Source organism: Notechis scutatus, chromosome 6, assembly GCF_049901735.1.
Source record: "Notechis scutatus isolate UNSWTSFEM ecotype Mainland chromosome 6, rNotScu1.2, whole genome shotgun sequence".
In the NCBI taxonomy this organism is placed as follows: Eukaryota; Metazoa; Chordata; class Lepidosauria; order Squamata; family Elapidae; genus Notechis; species Notechis scutatus.
The window spans coordinates 45,847,101-45,869,266 of NC_142014.1; the positions used below are offsets into that span (position 1 = coordinate 45,847,101).

Sequence of the window (22,166 nt, forward strand, 5' to 3'; positions counted from 1 at the left end):
AGAATTGGATAAATGTATTTTGGAAAGGAAAAAGAGAAAGCATTATATTGCTTTTATATGGAACTGGCCTGCAAACTGTTTTAGTGATTGTAAAACCACGGAAGCTTGAGATCAGCTATGCAGATTTATTTTGGAGGAATTAGGATGTTTAGCTCATGTTTATTTCTAAGCTCAGCATAGTGTCAGCATACTATGAAAATGTGAAATGCCCCAAAAGCTGCTCCTTAAATGTACAGGTAACCACAATTGAGCCCAAAATTTCCATTGCTAAACAAGACATTTATTAAGTAAATCTGGCTTCCCCATTGACTTTGTTTGTCAAAAGATCACATAACCCTGGGATATTGCAACTATCATAAATGTGAACCAGTTGCCAAGCATCCAATTTTGATCACGTGACCATAGGGATGGTGCAACAGTCATAAGTATGAAAAATGGTCACTTTTTTCAGAGCAGTTGTAATTTTTAACAGTCACTAAACAAACTACTGTAAATTGAGGGCTACTTGTACAGAAAATTGCAAGAGAGATGTTCATCCTTCAAACAACTCATGAACTCCAGTGGCCTTGCAAGCATTTCTCATGTCCGTAGGGAAGAAGTGCCAGAAATCTGGTGGCAGGAGAAATCACAAAACTATTTCTGAGAAAGAAATTGTCTGACTTTCAAACACAATTCAGGATCTCTGGAATACTTATCCAAACATCTGCTCCATTAAATTTGCTGCAGCTTGCTTTGGGGTAGACATCTATTTTCATATGAAAGAAGGCTGTGCACAACTCTGGCTCCCACTCCCAATTTCAACTGTTCCCGCTTTGATTGTGAATGTGATACTATACCAGGACTAAACAAGCTTCTTGGGAAAGCAAAGAAAAAAAATCCCAAGAAAGTCCAGTTGCCTTCTGAAAAGCACCTTTGGGACAACCATGATCTGGATGACTGAGAATCTCCATAGACATTTACTATACCAGGAATATCCAAAGAGTACAAGGAGCATTCTGATTAAAATGTCTCAGCTAGCAGTAATTTTACCTAGAACATGAGTTCAAAGTTGACTTTTCCAGAGCAGTTTTAATATTTCTAAACCAAAAATTGGCTTGCAGCCATCAGTTTTTACTTTCCAGTCAAGCTCATGAGCTGATTTTGGGCTCGGATATTCTTGAAAGTAAAGGTGATGATAGTGATTGGGGCTGAACTTTGAGTATGTCAGATCCACTTTTTAGAAAAATTAAAAATATAGAAAGTTGATGCAGAGCCTTGTGGCCCTGAGAGTCATATGTTGTAAATTCAGAATTAACTCATAAATCATGGTTCACAAACCACATATGGTGGTGCTTAAAAGATTGTAAATCCTTTTGAATTTTCAAGATTTCTGTATAAATACTACCTAACACATGATCTGTTTTTTACATGAGTCCCAATTACAGTAAGCAAATGCTTCAAAATCATTATAATGGTTCATTTATGAGAACAGGTCATATTTTAGATCATATTCAAAAAGGCTCACAAACTTTTAAACTAACGTGCTTAGTCAAAACTGAATTACCGACATGATCATACAGAATCATGTGAAAAGAGGCTCTGATTATAAGCGTGACTGAGCAAGAAGAGGGTGAGAAAAGAGTAAAATACCTCTCAATCCAACATCTGTTTTTCATTAAGCAAAAATATAGGGAGACAGTTATGTAACTTCTTACTTGACTGTCTCTTAACTCCTGATTTGATAGTATGGTCTCAAAGTAGCTTATATACTAAACAACTTGTCAAAACACAAGAGATGATCCTTGCATAACACCTGTGCCAACAGGGAAAAGAGAGCAAAGCCAGAAAAACAAAATGCTAAAGTCATGGATGCGGAACATCCATCACCCACAAAAAATAAATTTTGCTAACCTCTTTCTGTCCAAAAGCTATTTGCACTCTCTTATACTAACACAGGAAGACGCTTTTGAATAATCTGATTTTGTGAGCTACCCAAAAAAAAAAAAAAACCTGTGGAAAAAACCCTAACTCTTTAGTACAGGTTTTCCTGGAAAATACGAGAAATCTAAACCCATTCAGCTGGAGTTATTAAAAACATACTTCAGTGGCAGAGAGTGTAATTGAATGCCAAGAGTAGCCCCTGCTGAGAGATGAGAAAGAATCCCTCCAAAATGCCGAAGAACCACTGCTATTCAATGGTTGTTTTTTCTCATTGTGCTAAACCAGAATATATTACATGAACATAGTCATTGCTTAAGTATATAATCGGGTAGGATTCTACCGATTTGGACCAGTTCTATAGAATTGGTTATTATGATTCTGTGCAGTTCAGAGAACTGGCAATCGTGCCCCTGGCTGTCCCTGCCCCTATCCTCCTGCCCCTCCCCTCCCCACCCAGTCAATCCTTATCGTGCATGTGCAACATCACTGACTGCATTCTCTCTCGTCCAGTCACTCCTTAAGGTATTTTTTTCCCTCCCGATGATCAGCTGTGCTGGGATCCCCCTCGCTGTCTTACTGCTTCTCCCGTGCGCTCCGGTTTTTTGCCTTCCTGGGCCCCAGGGAAGCCTTCTAGGAGCAAAAACGCACCCACAGAAGGCTCTCCTGAGGCCCAGGAGGCAAAAAAAGGGTGCTGCATGCTCACCTGGCCATGCCCACAGAGGCGGTTGTTAAAAAATTTGAATCCCACCCCTGCATATAATTATTAGTAGCACGTGTGAACTTCCTGCAATCCATGCTGCAGTCTATCTAATTGCTTCACTCCTCTTGTCCCTATTTGAATTGATGTACAGTAAGTGATAAAGCCTGAAGCAGACTGGTCAAAAAAAACTTTTAATCTCCTATGTACTTATCTGGGAGCCAATTGCACTGATTCATCCATCTTTCCTTTTTAAGAAATCAAATATAAAATTGGATTCTGTCTTTTAGTAGGGGAAATAATACAGGCATCAAAGGGTTTTTTTAAGAATGCACCAAAATACTAATTTTTTTCAAATTAAATTATTACAAAGATAAATGAAACAAACAGTAGCCTTCCTTCAAACACCAGAGTGCATACAAATATGTAAAAGGCTTAGCAAATCTCCTTCTCAGTTCCATTTTCTGATGCAAATCTACAATTGTTTGCAAGAAGCTTAAACCTGTTTTTCCTGTTTCTCAATTCAGAGAAAAGACTGTTCTAAGAAGAGGACAAGATGTAAATAAAATGAATCACTTCTATGCTGTAATTAGCAGCTAGGAAGAATTGGACATAGTAATGCAGTTCTTGATACAATTATACATTATTTGTATGTCTATATGGAATCTATTCATGGATTAAATAAAAATCATCAGAAACTCAGACCACAAGGACCATTGGCAGGTATTATAATTCATCGGAACACACAATAGAGATTGTGCTACATTCTCCCTGAAAAAATAAGACCACACAGGATGTGTAGGTTGTTCTTAGGCATAAAGTGCCAGTTGCTACTGTAGGCTGGTGTACCATAAACTACAATTTACATATTAGATTACTAAAATGTGTCTAGTGAAGGGCTGCTTTTCAAAATGATTTGTGAACAATAATTAGTTGAAGACCATGTATGCATTTGTTTGAAATAGAATTGGGAACTTTTATCCAATTGTGCTTGCACAAGTTCTTCAGTATGGCTGAATTGGTAGCAGTACATAGCTAATCTTCACTGAGTCCTATTTCCCCACCACCACAAAAAAAGCAAAATCAGATCTTAGCGTAGTATTTGAACTGGCGACTGTTAGGTAATCTCAGAGCTGTAGGCTAGATTAAGAGGGCAAAAACAAATAAGCAAAACCAAAAAGCATCCTGGAAAAAGACCATGGCAAACATTTTCCATTACAGCCAAGAAGATTACATGGATATGTGCATGTCTCAGGTAGGATGAATTTGTTTTATTTTCTCATTGCAAAGTATGGCTCTTTCCCCATGTCTTTCACCATCAGTATCATTTATTACTCTGATAAGTTCAGAACTGCAAAATCGTAATGCAAAATAAAAGGGATTAGAGAAAAAAGATCAGCAAAACCCAACACTTTCCAAAGTTTCTTGAAGTTTTCATTTGCTAAATATTTCAGCTACTGACTTGATTTATATTCCCTTCTGGTTGGAAAAATCCCTGAAAAGATTAAAAAAAAACCCTCTTAGGTCTACTTATGAAAAATTTCTAGTTGCTACTACTGTAATCTATTTCTAAAATCAGTGAATTCACAAGGTGATCAGGAGTCTTCCTTCTAACTTACCCAACTTCACTGTAATATTTTAAATTAGCATAAAAACTAATCCCAAACTGCATGGGTGCCATTATGTAAAACTTGGATCTCAAGAACTATGTTGGCTCATATGGGGAGGGAGTGGCGTGCAATACACATCCTGAATTCTCAGAATTGCTCAATTTCTGCCTGAATTCTTAGAATTACTAATTTTTTTAAAAAAAAATAAGAAGTTCCAACTAGTTGTCAGATATGCATAAAACCCTTATGGAAATATATACCAAAGCAAATATAAAAGTAACTCATTAATTTATCCAAATATTACATATTAGACTTTAAATTGGGAGGTTTCAATTGATTTTGTAAGTTGTTCATATTTAGAATTATTTCCAGATGCAAATAAATAAAAGATATTTAAGATCCACAACATTTGCACTAAGTTTCTTTCACCTTCATAACAAAATAAGTACATTAAATTTCTAGTATCACTCCAAGAATGTTCATACTTTACAGGTAGTCTTTCTCTTGCCTAAAGTAACTTTAATTGGACCTGCAAGTACCAATCACCTGTTTGAGAAAACGGAAATGAATCTCAGTCTCAATCTTTCAGGTACCAGTCACGTGTTTGAGAAAAGTACCAATTTGAGTACTGTTTGAGAAAATAGTGTCATCCCACACTTCCTTTTTAGAAGACATTGAACCAGCTTGAACAAGCACTGCATAAACTGTTCCAACACCCATGCTTCCTCCATCTCAGCACAGTTAAAGGGATTAGTGCTAACACAGATATTCAGTTTGTAGATAGTCCTAGTTTAAATCCCATGCACTGTTGTTTAACAGGATTTCAGATAAGGTAATTGGCATGTATTCATTAAATTATAAGACAGACTTATGACCAAAGTAGAAAATATAAAATGAAGATTTGTTTTCAACATTCATATTTTGTTTTTTAAAAATATAAATAACAGCAGTTAGAATAACAACTGAATAAGAGCACAAGAGTTTAATATCCCCTCCTGGTAAAAATTATTCATCTGGAGTTTTGTTTTAAAAAAATGAAGAATGAATTCCCCTCACTATGTTTCCTTCCACTCTTGCCAATATCACCTGCTGGCAGGAAAATATCTACCAATCACTTTCTACCAATATGAGATTGTATGGAGCTAGATTGTAAGGTCTGAACTGAAGCAGGCTTATATTAAGATATATATATAGTAGCAATTATATATTGCTACTGGGGAATGCTACTGGGGAAGAGCAGAGGGCTAGTACTAGTAGCGCCAGAAAGAGTGAAGCGACTGGTCCAAAGCTAAAAGGGTGCTTAGCTGTGGATGCATCTGGTAGTGAACATAAAGTTCAATGCTGTAAAGATCTATTCTCCATAGGAACCTGGAATGTAAGATCCATGTATCAAGGCAAGCTGGATGTAGTCCAACAAGAGATGACAAGACTGAACATCGACATCTTAGGAATCAGTGAACTAAAATGGACAGGAATCGGTGAATTTAATTCAGATGACCATCAGGTATACTACTGCGGGCAAGAATTCCTCAGAAGAAATGGAGTAGTCTTCATAGTAAATAAAAGAGTAGGAAAAGCAATATTGGGATATAATCCCCAAAATGAATATTTTGGCCACCGAATGAGAAGGAAGGACTCTCTGGAGAAGAGCCTAATGCTGGGAAAGACTGAGGGCAATAGAAGAAGGGGACAACAGAGAATGAGGTGGCTGGATGGAGTCACTGAAGCAGTAGGCGTGAGCTTAAATGGACTCCAGAAGGTGGTAGAGAATAGGAAGGCCTGGAGGAATTATTGTCCATGGGGTAGCGATGGGTCGGACACAACTTTGCAACTAACAACAACAATATAAAATTGTTGGCTACATATTTAGCATAATGCTCATTAAAGCTTGTAGACACCACTTAGTTTAGGAAAATTCAAGTTAATAGAGGAATTACTATTCTTTCAGAACTAAATACAAAAAAATTGACGTCAGTGATATTAACTCATACCAATGGAACAGAAGGTCTTTATTGTTGAAGAGTCTATGTTTATAAAAATACAAGAAGACAGAAGATCAAATTCTGAAGGTTTGAGACATTAAAATTGTAAAACTGCACAAAACTGGATCACATTTACAGAACTGACACAATCTCAGTATATCAAAGTATCAAGAACTGGATATTCCAGTAATTATTTATGTTGGAGTAACACTGTTTTTCTCTATCTTATATTGCTTAACCCTATAATTGGTGTAATGTAATTATGTTGCAAAATGATCGAACATTATGATGCATTATAATTTTACAATTAAATACAAGGAATAGCAATTCTCTTACAACTTTGAGTAAAATATGGCTTGCCACTTTAAAATAATTCTTTCAGAATCCTTTTATAACACTGCAAGATTTGCTCAGTAATTGACTTAATATGGCCAGGATGTAGGCTAGTAACTGGGGCATTCTTGACATACTGGTATTATCTGGGACTCCTTTGGCTGGTATTTCCTGCTATCCTCTGCCATTTGTGGGTTGGATCTTTGTCCTTTCTGGCTCGTGTACATCGCCAGAGGGAGATAATTACCTGGATCCAAGAAGTAATCAATATCTTACAGCAGGGGTGGCCAACCTTTTGCACCTCAGGGACCACCAAACTCATAATTTTAAATCCCGCGGACCAAAGACCCTGGGAAAATCCCCAAAAGTTGCAGGGAAATTCCCCATCCCGTTTTCCTACCGATCGATCATTCTTTATTTGGGATTGCAGGATACCGTCTCCAGCTCCGTTCTCAGGGAGAGAGAGAAAGAGACTTTTGGCTCCGTGCAAGGAAAGCAGAAGAAGCAGCAGAAGTCTTTCTTTCTCTCCCTCAAACTCCACCAGAAATGAGTCTTTGTGAGACTTGTCGTGCCGGTGCAGCCTCTTGGAGTAGGATGACTTGCAGGGTCCCAAAGACTCATTTCTGGCGGAGTTTGGGGGAGAGAAAGACTTGCTACTTTCCATGCGTGCAGCCAAAAGCAGAAGAAGCGGAAAGAAGCAACCCAGTGGCCAGGCAAGGCACGTGGGGCGTGTGGGGAAAGTTCCCCCCCTCTGCCCTTCCCCCCTCCCCTCACTACTTCATGTTGTTCACAATGCAAGCAACACAAGCCTTGTGTTCCCACGCAGCCTGGATTGCTTTGGGGGTGCTTTCGGGGTGACATTTCTCTGCAAACCACCAAAATTTTCTCATGGACCACCAGTGGTTCCCGGCCCACTGGTTGGCGACCACTACCTTACAGTACTGCAAAAGGGTACTATCAGCACCTTAAAAGAGGGTGAGATGTGCCTCCTCCTTAGGAGGCCTTCTTTGGACACAGAGCTATTAAATAACTACTGCTGTTTCCAATATTCCCTTTTTAAGAACGATAGAGGTAGGGAACAAAGAATGAAGCTTTGTAGAGAAAATTGATTTTATGAAGTTTTTCAGGCATGTTTCAGGCCCAGCATGGGACAAAGAGGCAGTAGACACTCTAGATTACCTTTGTCGGGATCTGGATTTCTCACTGCCTTCAGTATAAGTTTTACCTTGACAGAAGGTCAAGGGCTTTGAAATTCTTGCAATATCTCATCCTCATGCTATTGTCACTACCCATTTTCACTACCATAATGTGTATTTAAGGACTACTCAGAAGCTGCAAAATAATCCAGCATGCAACAGCCTGTGTGCTCAGTAATTCCTGGCACTGGAACTGGGAGTACATGACAGCTGTGCACTGGCTTCCATTAACTGTCCAGGCACAATTTAAAGTGCTTCTTTTAATCTATAAAGTCTTCTATGACTTAGCACCAGGTTACTTTCAGAATCACATTCTCTAACTAGAATTGGCCCAATAAATAGAATGGGCGGGTGGGGGGGGGGGAGGGAAGTGTAGAAACAACTTTTAGATGTGGGTGACTAAGGCCAGGAAATGAGTGCTGCTTCTCAGTGGCATTTTTGGCCCTTTGAGATTTTCCAGCTGAAATTAGACTAGTTCCCACCATTGCTCCTTCTGCAGTTTAAAACAGAACTGTTTTGTAGAACATTTCTTATTGATACCATTTACTTGATAGTTTTTCCATTGTGTTTTATTTTAATTAGGCATTTTGATTTTATATAAAATCTGTGAATGAGAGTCCGTTCCGTTTGGTGTAGTGGTTAAGATATAAAGCTACAAACCAAGAGACCATGAACTCTGGTTCTGCCTAAAGCTTGATTTAGAGTTGTCTGCAACTGCGCTGCCACATATCTGTGGTGTGAAGGGGTTCGTGGATAGGTGCAGGTTGCAGATGGCTGCAGATGGACTGATGTACACATCTCCCAAATCCCAACTGCGAATTGTGCATGTGGATTGATCCAACTTTGTTTTGTGCTTTGCTATTTAAGTGACCCCTAACTAGAACAAACATTCACAAACCTATAAATGCAACATCTACGCAACTGTTTCCAAATGACACATGCACTGACAAAGAAGTTTAATCCAGGTGACTAATTAAGCCAGATGAATCACCATGGATCACTCACTTTCTCTCAGCTCTAGGAAGAAAGCAATGGTAAACTACTTCTGAAAACCTTGCAAAGAAAACTGATGGGAATGGTCCAGGCAGTCTCTGAAAATTGGACACAATTAAATGAAAGAAAAAAAAAATCTTTCAAGCATTTGAAGCCCTTAATTGGACTGCAACTGGATATAAATATAATAAATAATAAACATCTGCAACAGCTAGCTGAAAATATTTATTTCAACAAAGTCAAAGAAAGGATTCTGAGAAATATATATGTAAGAGCAAACATAAATCTGCATCCTAAACATTTACTAAGACATTCACATGTACAAATACTCAATAAGGACAATTTAATATTACCAAATATTACTATTTTTCCAGGATAAAGCAGAAGGAATAATTAAAAGCTAAACAATCTCACACTAGAGAATTTAAATACAATAACTTCTAACAGGAATATACAAAATTCAAATTCAGAACAAATTCTCAGAATAGTTCAAAAAATTACTGAGAAATATTTTTAAAATACAGTTTGTTTATTTAGAAAATATACAGCTTGCCCTCTTATTAACCATTCTTACATCAAAGGACAAAAATAACATAAAAATATAATTGAAAACATTAGTAAAATTATTGGAGACAAAAAGATAAATATAGCAGCCAATAAAACTAAAGGCTTACAGCAAAAAGTGTATCTAAATAAACAAGTATTCGATGTCTTTTAAAAGAGCCACAGACTCGGATCTGGTAAGCCTCAATTGGCATTTGCCTCCAAGAACCATGTCTTCATGACAACCACACAACTGTTGATGTGTGCCAGATCATAAAAACCAGGTATGTTTACACGAAGTGAAAGAGATTCCTGTAAACATCTGCAGTGCACTTTACAAAGGTCCTTAAATGTTCAATACTAATCATACATTACAATCAGCCCTATTGAAGATTGTGATTTTTCTTTAAGCAGAGAATTACTATATAAAAATAAGAACCTTGAATTTTGCCCCCAAACAAAATGTTATATGTATTGAGTAATCCAACACAGGGAGCATTTAAAATGCTGCCCATTTCAATCCCTTATCATAACAATATGCATGAACCCTCTTCTCTGGTCAAGAATAGCCAGGATCTCCAGTCAGCATCAAATTCAATCCTGAAAAAGCCAGTTGCACAGCTACACCTCAGCCTAAATGCTGAATTACTGGAAACATGGACACATTAAATTTTCGGTTCGACCAATCTTCAAGGCTATTTCAGGCCTAATATTTTGCTTAGAAGCAACGCAGGGTCACATATTAATTGTAGGTGGTCCGGAAGCGGCTGAGGATGTAGGCAGTAAACCGCTCCCAGGCACTGACGGTAGGGCGGCACCTTATCAAGAGCCTGGTCCGCCCTTCGCGGAGAAGTCCCCTTGTCCCTCTTGTGCCCACCCCAGAAGCGGCACACGCCCTTCTCACGTTCTCTATCCCGGAGGATTTAAGCCTCACAGATCCCGAGCGACCTTTCCTCAGCAGCCCCGTAAAGCAGCAGGAGCCGTCCGTGCACCCAGCAGCTTCGCTCCGTAAAGAAGCTCGGCGGAGACTGCTTTCCATGTTTTCCGGCGACGAAGACGCCCGGCCAGGACGACGGCCGTTTGTTTGTGCCCACAGCCCGGCTCCCCCACCCCCTGCGGCGAAGAAAGAGGTGGGGGAAGGCAGAGAGGGAGGGAGGAAGGAAGGAAGGAAGGAGCGGCTGCAACACGGCAGCTCCATTTCAAGCGGAGGCGCGGGAGCCGGCGGTCATGTGACGCGATTCCTGGAAAGTTCTTGGAAAGCGGCCTTTGCATTTTTAATTGTTCCGCTGGTAAAAACACAAAGCAAAATAACTGCGGGAAGAGAAAACGGCCGGACACCAGGCGAGGCACCCCGAAGTTGCCTCGAGATCGCTTGCAATGTAACCGGCGGGGGGGGGGGACACTAAGGGAGGGGAGGCGCTCCACATACTGTAAGCACAAGAAACCTGCCTCTTCCAACCCCCCCCCCCACCACCACCACCACCAACCCCGCACCGAGCAGTAGCTCAGCCTATCTGAAATGGCATAGGAGGAAAGACGGGGGCAACGCTCGCCTCGCCATTATTAATCCCAGTCATGACATGCAACCGCGTCACCCCACTTTCTGAGTTGTTTCGGTATCGGCGCGCACCAGGCAGCAAATCTCGCCCACCGGCCGCGGCTCCTCGCTCCTGTTTACTTGGCTTCCACGCGTCACATGAATATTTCCTGCCCCGGGTTGTAGGAGAAGCTCTTGCAGAGCATAACCTGAACTGGCCGGCCCGGCGGCCACTCGCCCGCCCCCCCTCTCTCTCAGCTACTATTGCGGGGCTCTTTCTCTTTTTCTCCTTTTGAAACAAAAGCAAGGCTGGTCGCCGTGGCGAGCCTCCCAACGGCCTCTCCTTTTAAAAAGCGCCGCGCTAAAGAGACCAGCATCCCGCCCTTCTGGGTTTTGCCGCGTTTGCTGGCGAGGCCGAAGGTAAGAGTTTGGCCGAGTGCACACGACTCTTCGCCCTGGGGCTGCCCACCGATTATTTCCTAGACAGCAGCCAGACTCGCTGCAAAGGAAAGGAGGAGAAAGGCGTGCACCTTGAAAACAGCCGGTAACCCATCCTCGAAATCCCCGTCCAGGTGGCGGCTGGGAGAGGCGCTTTCCCGGCGGGTGCCGGTGCCCTTCGTGTGCAATGGGGAAGACAGGACAATAGGAAGGAGGCAGAGAAAAGCGGGCGCCCTTCGCCCACCCCAGCGACAAACGGATCGCCTTTCCGAGGGATGCTGCGAAAGTGAAGACTCGGAGCGGCCGATATCAACGGAGCCTCTCGCCGGGCCCTGGTTCTCCTCTGCTGCAGAGCTGCAGGTCCCTGCGGGCGGCGGTCAGATGGCCTGGGGCAGCCGCCGGGAGGTCTGGTAAGGACCCGTTGTTCCTTACTTTCCTCCTCACGCCGTGGTCTCTGCCCCCAAATGACCCTGCGCTCGGCCGAATCTTCGGATGGCACCGACAGGGCTGGGCCCCAGTGGGAAGCTGGAGGAGCTTCGGCGGAACCTGCTGAAGGGGAGCGCCTGGACTCTGCCATGAGGGAGTTGAGATGCGCGGGTAAGGCAAGCGTGGGGAACGTGGGAGTGGGCACCCGGCGTTAGATTGAGCCGTGGAGGGGTGGAAATGCATGCAGGGTTCGTAAGAATTGGAGGGATTCTGTTGTGTAGCATCCCCAGCGCTGGTGGGTCATGAGGTGAAAAAAGACTCCCGCTATTAAGCCCCTGAGAGGTGGAGCCCCAAAAACAGGCGCCCCGCAGAATCTCTTAAGTGGAGGAAAAAGCTTCGAGGGTGGAAAGGTGATGAGTTGAACCGAAATTATTCCGCCAAACTAATGTGTTTACCTGCCTGGAAACCTTCGCAGGGTTAGCTAGGTACTTTTCTACAGTTGAGTTCTACGATGCAAGTTTTAAGTCGTCGTTCCTTTATTGAGTTTGGAAACTGCGGTGGGTTTTCAACTTTTCTTTAATGATCATTCTGAGTAACTCTCAGGTAGCAGGCAGAAAATCTTCTCTGATGGAATACAATAATAGCTTAAGATCTGGGGAATAAGAAGGAAGGAACAAGACAAGTTCTGCTGTTTCTCAGACTTGTATGTTGGAGCACTGTATTGCAACTTCAATTCATCTTGGATTTCCACATTTCAGATTACTTCAATTCATCTTGGATTTCCACATTTCAGATTAGCCAACACAATTAGGTGTACATTATCAAATACATTATATAATCCTGAACTTGTTTCCACTATAGTAGTAGCACCTCAGAATTAAGAGACTAATAAAATGCTGGGCAGAACTAGGAGTAAATCCAGAGTTACATAAGACTTCTAGGAAAACATCTCTGTGTTAATAAAAACAGATCAATTTGTTTAGAATAGTGAGCAGAAATTTTAATAAGAATTCTTTGTAAAATCTGTTAGCCTTATTCACCCATGACTTATTTTATTTTAAATTTTTATATTACACTTTTTTAAAAATTTCACTACAGTTTTCCTATTTGGTCTTGTATTTAGTTCTGAGAATAAATTGGATACACTGCAAAGGTTATTACTTCTAGCTGTTACTACTGCATTATAGATAGCAAAAAAATGATTGCAATCCTGCCAGGAGATCCTAGGAGTTATATTTTAATGCATGTGGGGACAACCATGTTAGACAGGCTACTTCAATTATCACATGAAAGGTATTTTCTCTCATTATTTTTTAGGGTTAAGAGAAAGTATTGATTTTAAGTTATTTAGGGTCTAAAATTTGCCTTGTTCTAATCTCATATAATCTTTCACATATCTGCACTGTATTTGATGAAAGAAGTGTTATGGGTTTTGTTTGCTTAGCAGAGCTGTTAATAGAATAAGGCTATTGAAAAATGGGCAGTCTTAAATCCTATTGATATTCGTACAGCACTTTTGCAATACAACTCTATCAGCCCTATTAAGTATAATGGTATTTATTATTAAATAAATATATGTCAGATTCTGTTTGCAAAGTATCTTTTCTGGCCATATTCATGTTTCACAAAGCAGAAAGTAAAAGTGAGAAACTGCATTAGTTATTCAAGGACACTTAGGAAGTAGGATTAGAATGTTAAGGGGTTTGAATCGTTGGATTTTTTGCACAATTATGTTTATTTTTATCAAAAATCTCCAGTGCAGATAGTTATTGGCACTGGATTGTCCTTTGCTTCCAATGGTATTCTGTCTAAAACTATGCTGAAGATTCTTAACTAATTTTGCTTTCTCTTCCATTAGGATGGTATTGGGGAAGCATGAGTGTTGCAGAAGCAAAGGAAAGATTACAAGATGCATCTGAAGGGACTTTCTTGGTCAGAGACAGCTCTCACTCAGAGTATTTACTTACTATTTCAGTCAAAACCTCAGTAGGTCCTACCAATTTACGAATAGAATTTCAAGGTGGTAAATTCCGTCTGGATTCTGTTATATGCATCCGATCAAGGCTCCAGCAATTTGACAGTGTGGTTCACCTAATTGAATATTATGTCCTTATGTGCAAGGACAGAAGAATGGTCTCCGAAATACCTTCCAATGGAACAGTCCATCTTTATTTGAATAAACCTCTCTATCATTCAACACTGTCTCTACAGCATCAGTGTAGAGTAGCAATAAACAGATACACAAGTAAAATCCAGGAACTTCCATTACCAACAAGATTGAAGGAATTCTTACAGGAATATCGATATCGGGTATAAGCATCTACTCAGCCTCATTTTAAGAAAACAGGTCCTGAATATGATTTGTGAGAAATCAAAATCTCCAGCTGCATGAACGTATTGTATAGGTCACTGTGAAAATGGTATGTTATTGTGTATGTTTGTGGACTTTAATAGAGGACTTGGATTTAGCATTTAAAACTTTGGTGCTCAGTAAACTTCCTGATGCTATTAGAATTACAAGCTGAGGGGGAAAGTGTTTCATTGGGAACAAGTGCCTACAAAAGAAGGGTTCGTTGCTCTTTGATACCTATGCACTAACTTTGTTCTTACAATAAATGAGGCATTTTGTAAGAAACCCATCTTATAAAATATTACTAAATCCAAATCCAAATGATATGGCTGCCCTTCCAAATAACTTCTGAATAATATGGACCAGTCAATGATACCATGGCTACCTTAAAATAATCTATGGTCCTCATTCTGAGAACCTATTGCATTCATCGGTATTTTGAAAGATTAGGAAAGATTCCTAGTGACCATTTACAGTTGAATGCTCCCCTCATATCAGAAGGGCTAAGGGGAGGATAGGCATCTGGATTTTAGTAGCAAATGACTTACAACTCTGCAATTAGGTCACTGTAAACTTTTTATGAAGTTACAAAGGGAACATACATACATTTTGGGCAATAAATTTCCAGCTAGCATAAAAGACTGGCTGGTGAGATTCACTGTTTCAGATTAGATCAGTCTAATGCTCCTGATTATGTATTTTGCACATTCTTAATTATAATTTACATATTAACAAATGGCAAGCTTTTATTTTCTAATATTATAGCACTTGAGTGTTTTCTCACTAAAAACTTACCTAGCAGTTCTTCCTGATTATGAATACATGAATATTTTGGGGGCGGGGGAGAGATGCTTTCAAGTCCATGTTGACTCTTCTCAATTACCTTCGACAAGTCCTGCAGTTTCCTTGGCAAATTTTTTGGGAAATAGTTTGCTATTGTCTGCTTCCTAAAGCTGGGAAAAAGAGAGAGAGAGACTGACCGAAGATCACCAGTTGGTTTCTTGCCTAAGATGGGACTAGAATTTATAATCTCCTGATTTCTAGCCTTATGCCTTAACCACTACATCATTCTGGTGCTATTATAAAAGCTATAGTTTTCTTCATTTTTACTCAGAATGTAAGTTTAGCATTATAGCAAAGGCCTATTTGAACAGTCAAAATGGGACTGGATTTCTAGATAAGATGGTAGGCAGGCACACATAAACTCTGAACATTCTGGGGAGCTCTAGCAGTCTCCTTCGTACACTTAGATCCCATGGCTACACAAGCCCCACCCCAAGCCTTCAGTATAGTCTCCACAAAGCCTCCCTAAATGATAACTTTCATCTAAGAGAAAGAAAAATATGGTATATGTGGAAAGTAACCATGTCAGACCAGAAACAGCCCATGAAGTAGGTGTGTGGGAGAGAGATGTGTGAAATCAATTATTCCTAATTTAAGGCAATGTAATTAAAATCTTATTCCAAAGCAAAGGTCATATTATTCCTCTTACAGGGACTCTGAATAAATTGAGGTAATGTACCATTATATGTGTTAGCACAGAGTTTTCTTTCTAGATCCATAACAGTAATAGGTCCCTTGAAAGAAGCTTTATAAACATCTAGACTGCAGTCTTGAGTTGTTTCCATCCAAAACAATGGTAAATATGACTTAACTTCTACAATGTAGAATTTTATTAGTGTTCTTATTTCCTTGAAATGCAAGTAATTTTGCTTTTAAAAAATATTATTCATATATACCTCTCCTATTTCAGACAGTACTCAGTAAATCAAATTGTAGTGCCCTTATGCTCATAATGTGTTTCTGTGTTCAAATGGACCTTTCAGAACTACACAAGCAATATTTGTGTATGACTTTATGTCATTTCCAGAAGAGAAAAAATTATGGCACCAAGTGTATTCATACTGACATTTAGTTTAGTGATAACTAATAAAATAGCTCTAAAATTCCTCTCCTACACATTGCTTCAACACTCTTAATACTATTCAAGCTAATAGCCTCAACATCTTATTCTTAATCCCATATAATTATTCGTCGTGCAAAAAAGGATTTCATTTATTCTGTCCTGAAGGACTTGACTTTTAATAATATGGGCAGAAAAATATCCACTTTCTTTATGTTTTAGATAGATAAGTTCTCAACAGTTGGTGGATGCAGTCATAGAAACTTTTTGAAGTTTAATTTTAAAGTTGGTATTCTGTTTATTCAAAAACCCATCTGGGGATGCAAAGAGCCAGGTGCACATTAGGAGCTAAATTTAGGCAGAGATACACTGATATTCATGTCTAGAAATTGAGGCCATGTTCACATGATTACTTGCAAAATTATCTTGTATAGATACATTTGTTGCTGTGGGAACAACAAAAATTGAGGTATCCAGTGAAATGTTTATTTTACATCCACTTTGTTCTCATTGCCTTTTTGGTATATTCAGAACAAATATGCTAAAATTATTCCACATGTTGCTGCACATTATATGTTGCTTGTAGGTGGATGTTGGAGGATTAAGATGTTATTACACTGAATGTGGGACCAATTTCTTCACGCCCTTTTTTCTTACAAAGACTTAAAGAATCTAAATAAAATAAATTAGTCCATTGAGAGAGAGGGAGGGAGAGAAAGAGAGGGAGGGAGGAAGAGAGGTAGAAGTTGAGAGATGAAGTTGGTCTCTATAGCACATATGTCATCTCTGGACCACCCATCAAAACATTTTGATTTGGTTCAGTGAACTGCAGTGGAACTCTGGAAATAGCAAATGGGATGCTGGGATATTGCAACTGGCCTCAGATTGTCCATTGATATAGCAATGTATATTTCATTGCAAAGTCTCCTGTTTCTAATCTTTTCAACTGCGTGTTGAATTACAAGTGGAAGAATATAACACCTCATATTCTTCCTTGGTTTCTATAATGCTAAGATGAGATATTTTCTAGTCTTTGGTAGTAGTGACTCAAAGGTACTGTGAACTCCAACACATGGGGCTGACTGTCATGCCATGATAATCAAGTGATTGCTTTTGGTGTACTATAATGTGTAGCCCTGCTCAATATGTAGATTAGAATGCTGTGGCTGATTAAATAGTGTTTTAAACTATCCTGGCTTCGTATTTGTATGAACTATCTAAGGTTATTTCCATACTAGCTTGGTGTCATTACGTTGAAACTATCTTTATTTTACTACCATTGTGAGATTCTATTGAAAGGTGTTGGATAAGTTAGATGTGTTTCTAAAGAGACAACATGGCTTCACTTTTTTGTCACCTTTAGCCTGAAGTTGTGAATGGATGTCAATTGCAATCTAAATTTAGCTCTAACAGATCATGCTAGTGTACATATTTTTTGAAAATTATTTCTTTATCAAATAAAAAGCATTTGAAACATTAAAGATGATCACCATTAAATATTTTGGCATTCCCAATAGTTAAACTATCTTTTGATAATAGATTAGTTACAGTAGAACTTTTCCTCCAACTTGAGGGAACAACTCTAAATATGTACTGATGAAGCAAATATAATTCACTGCCATAAAATGTATTCCCATACAATATATATAAAATCAATCTATAAATCTCTTCATGTATTACACTAAAATATGGTTTTGCTTAACTATGGTTATGGTTACAAAAAACATAATTTACCTTGTGACTCAGTGTGACATTGAATTCGATCTATTTTATTTAAATTCTAAGATATTCAGTAAATGTCCATTAATGTTAGTTATTAATGTAACTACATTAAAAGTGTCCTGAAAAATATTATATTTAATTGCAGGAAGCAATATATCTTATTGTTCAATCAACTTTTACATATTTCAAGTTAATGTATAAATACTGATTAGTTCAATTGCTGTACTTCATGTGAAAAATGCTTTTACCTGTTCTGTTATATAAAGTACCATATTAAAACACTTTTGATACAAATGTGAAAGATATATTATTTTATTCTTAGCAACTTAGCAACAGCAGGTTGCTACCAAGTCTAATTTTGGTTCTTGTCTAGAAAATAAAAATATTGTACTCTTACTCATTTTAAAGAATACATAAAACATACATTAAGTACTTCCATATTGGTAAATTTACATGTTTTGAAATATAGATATACTGTATATGATTTTTAATTATAGATTACTTATGCTGACATTTATATAATATGTATTTCTATTCTGTATGTTTGTTTATTTAAAACATTTATATAGCCACCTATCTTACAATGAACTGTGTGCAGTTTTTCTGTATTTTACATAGAAAACTGCATCTAAAGAGATAGAGTTCAATAGTACTTCTATCTACAAGAGTTGTTTTCACTAAAGTAACAAAATGCAGTCCAGGTGGCAGCATATGTATCAGTATTCGGCAGAAGATAATGTAGCTTTACATTGATTAGAAAAAAAATTAGACTCCTGATTTTATACTATCAGTTGATAGATGGATCAGATTTAGCTATAGCTGAGAGCAATCTGCATGACCTAGATACAGCTGCACATGTTCATTTACATCAAAAAGGGCTTTTAGCCAATTTGGTAGCGCTTGGTGAATTATCACAAGATAGGCTGAGTATTTGAAGTTTTTCAGTATTTTCTTTCCTCTTGTAATTGGGAGATGGCTAGAGTATTTTAAGAGTCTTCATATTTATTTGAAAGTAGACCCCTGAAGCTTGTGTCAGACTTAGCAGCTAAATTCATCCATTGTTCAAGCTGTCATATGTTTTGGCTTAGTGTGTTGGAATAGCCACCAACCAGTGTGTATTCATCAAATCATAGTCAAATGTGCAATGTATGTGTGTAGCCATTCTATGATGATTACATTTAGGATTTCAGCTTTATTCTTTCAAGGAATTGTAATAAGCCACTTTTAACAATATTCAAAATAATCACTGAAAGATTAGGTTTGGGTATGTCTGCTGTACTTTAAAGAACTCTTTAACCAAAACAAACTACAAAACTTAATTCCTTACTGAAAGGGCTCTCCATATACAATCTTTGCACCTCTCCACCTTGTGGAAGGATGCAAAGAACTCCACAGCAGTGCAAAAGGAATTGCTACAGAGATACTTCTGCAGCAATGACTCTTCAGATTTGGAATGGGTTTCCCTAAGTAGAATTCTCACCTTGCTTCACTCCTTTGGTTCTTGCCTTCTCCCTTTTCTGCTGATACTGAAGACTTTTTGACATCCTGATATCATCTGCCATTTATTTTAAAATGACAAGAAGAACCCTTTAAAGCCACATTCTTAGTGAATCAACAGCATTCTTTAAGGGATTATTTGCAAACAAAATAAATCATTACTTTTCAAATAGGAAATTTAACTGTACACTATTGTTGATTCTTAACATATTGAAGTGTACAGCTCTGCGCAAGGCTGCCTTTGAAGATCACTGGGAAGCTACAGCTGGTACAGAATGTAGCAGACAAACTGCTGGGAGGTATTTATATTATTTATAGAATGCCCCAATCAATTTAAAAAGTACAAATAAAACAAAAAGAAAATAATTCTTAAAAAAAAACAGTAAGAACTAAGTAGAACCCAGAGCATGTACTGCTTTTATAGCTTTAGAAAATAAAAGATGGGAGGAGATCAAATATATCTGTTGAGGAGGCATATTCCAAATCATGGAGCTTTCTAGACAGGAAACCTGGTATCTCAACCATATCCCAGTATTCTTTGTAGGAGGGATGAGATGCTTAACACACTATCTTTACATGTTCATAGCAGAATGACAGATTTAACGAATCTTAACAACAGGTTCATTCTGCAATGGTGGAGTTGTGTATCAGCATTTTGATTGCCATAATTAGGACTACTTCCAGGGTCCAAGTTACCTCTATCACAGCTCCACATAATGTGTGCTGTAGTAGTCTAGATCCAGCCATATATGGGTAGTCCTTGACTTATAACAGTTCATTTAGTGCCTGTTCAGAGTTACAACAGCACTGGAAAAGAGTGACATAACCATTTTATGACCGTTGCAGCTTCTCTATGGTCACATGATTTACATTTGGATGCTTGACAACTGACTGACATTTATGATGGTTGCAGTGTCCTGGGGTCAGGTGATTACCTTTTGCAACCTTCTGACAAGCAAAGTCAATGGGGAAACCAGATTCACTTAACAACCATGTTATTAATTTAACAACTGCAGTCATTCACTTAACAAGTATGATGAGAAAAGTCGTAAAATGGGTCCAAACTCACTTAATAAATTTCTCGCTTAACAACATAAATTTTGGGCTCAATTGTAGTTGTAGGGTAAGAATCTGTAGTGATCAAATCTTGAGAGCATTTGGTCTAAGTAGGCTCATACCTGATTCCACTAGCCATGGCCTCTATCTATTGTTTAAACAGGAGCTACAAGCCCAGAAGGATTCCCAATTTGCAAGCTAAGTCCTTTAAGGAAGCATGATATTATCCAGAGAAATTGCCGATGTGAATCTATTGTCCAGATGCTTATTAATGACTAGGAAATCCATAATTTAATTTTTGGGATTTAATTTAATCTTATTTCATCTCATATAACCTCTAGATACGGGTTCAGGTTTCCATAATATTTCTAGCTTGGATTGAGATGGCAATCTTTAGCTGAATGCTGCTGGCATACTGATTCCTCACTCTAACAGAAGGGTGACTTCTCCAAACGGTTTCATATAGATGTTAAACAACAAAGGACTTGCTATTAACTTGAGTGCTGCCATCCTAGAACTACTGACAGGAATTGGCTTCTTATACAGGAGTAGTTCCACTCATTATAGAACAGTGCCTTCAACTCCCAACTTGGCAGACAGTCCAGAAGGTACTACATTCAATGATTCTGAATACTGTCAAAAAATCTAATAGGAAAAGGGGGAACATTTCAAGTTGTTACCTAGGATTGACAACCTGTCATGCCCCTGTCAGAGACTGAATCTGTGGAGGAGGACAAGCCGGAGCTGGAGCTGATGGAGATCAAGAGGAAGGCTTTGTTGGCTTCGGAGAAATGTAGGGAGGAGGCAGCCCAGGGCCCTTCAGGATTGGGATGGCTTGCTAGTAGGGAAGGATAGAGGCAAGATGACTGAGAGAGGGCAAGCAGTGGAAATGAAGAGCAACAGAGCTCAGACAATGAACAAGGACCTCCCCCTCCTGATCCCTGTGCATGGAGAGAGGAAAGAAAGCGCAAACAGCACAGGCCTGACTCAGGGGGAGAGCGTTCTGCTTCTCTTCACAAGGCACACCTGGGGACCGAGATTTCAAGAGATGTTGTCAGGAACAAATGCTGAATTGTGAACTCAGTGCCTTGTTCCTTGCTTCATGGACTCAGTGCTTCTTCCCTGCTTCATGGACCCAGTGCCTTGGTCCTTGCTCCATGGACTCATTCCTTCTTCCTTGCTACGTGTACTTAGTGCCTTAGCTTGCTTCATGGGTTCATTTCCCTGTTCCTATGCTTTGCTGGACTGCTCTAAGCCAGAGCTGCTGCTGGTGTGTGTGTGTGTGTGTGTGTGTGTGTGTGTGAGAGAGAGAGAGAGAGAGAGAGAGAGAGAGAGAGAGAGAACATTTTGCTTTGGGGCTTGCCAAGAAGGTGGGAGCATTTGGGAGGAACTTGGACCATTAAAGGGGTGTTTGAACTCTCAGCTGGCTGTGTCACCCTGCATTCTATTAATCTCTTCAAGAAATAATCGTTGTATGATTATTTGTAATCATCATTGTAATAAATCAAATCAGACAAAACATGCCTACTAACTAAAAAAAATTTAGCAAATGCCCTCTGGAACTTCTGGATCCAATGGGTTCTAGGGATGGAAAATTCTAGAGACTATTACCCATGGAGAGGTCCAGGACATCCATGATTTATATGCAACAATGATTTTACTAAGCCAAAGGAAAGATCTTCCATTTTCAGAAAATGTCTCATCTCCTCTGAAGTAACAAGTAGTGTGGCATGTACCTATTTTAGATACATGGGATCACAATTAATTGCAACAAACCTAAAGTGGCCATTTACTCATAAAAATTACTGCAGTTCCATCCTCCAGGGCATGGAGATTGAGGTCCTGGATACTCTAACAGTATCCAGGAGCTCCTATAAGAATACTGCTATACAGTACAACCAACAACCTTAGCTTGCTTCTGTAGAACAGTTCCATGCAAAGACATTCATACAGTTACCTCTGA

General features: G+C 39.0%; 1 protein-coding gene across 1 annotated transcript; it reads left to right on the top strand.

Annotated features, from left to right (window-relative positions):
• The first annotated feature begins 8,944 nt into the window (after nucleotides 1-8,944).
• Nucleotides 8,945-17,118, top strand: SOCS2 (suppressor of cytokine signaling 2). Its single transcript, XM_026693810.2, has 2 exons — nucleotides 8,945-11,846; nucleotides 13,534-17,118. Exons 1-2 carry the CDS (start codon nucleotides 11,714-11,716, stop codon nucleotides 13,989-13,991), a joined length of 591 nt encoding a protein of 196 aa, XP_026549595.1. The 5' UTR covers nucleotides 8,945-11,713; the 3' UTR covers nucleotides 13,992-17,118.
• Nucleotides 17,119-22,166: the final 5,048 nt, after the last annotated feature.

Coding starts and splice junctions, on each gene's coding strand:
- SOCS2 (XM_026693810.2), top strand. CDS start 11,714: ATGACCCTGCGCTCGGCCGAATCTTCGGATGGCACCGACAGGGCTGGG. Junction 11,847..13,533: donor GAGGGAGTTGAGATGCGCGG/GTAAGGCAAGCG, acceptor CTCTTCCATTAG/GATGGTATTGGGGAAGCATG.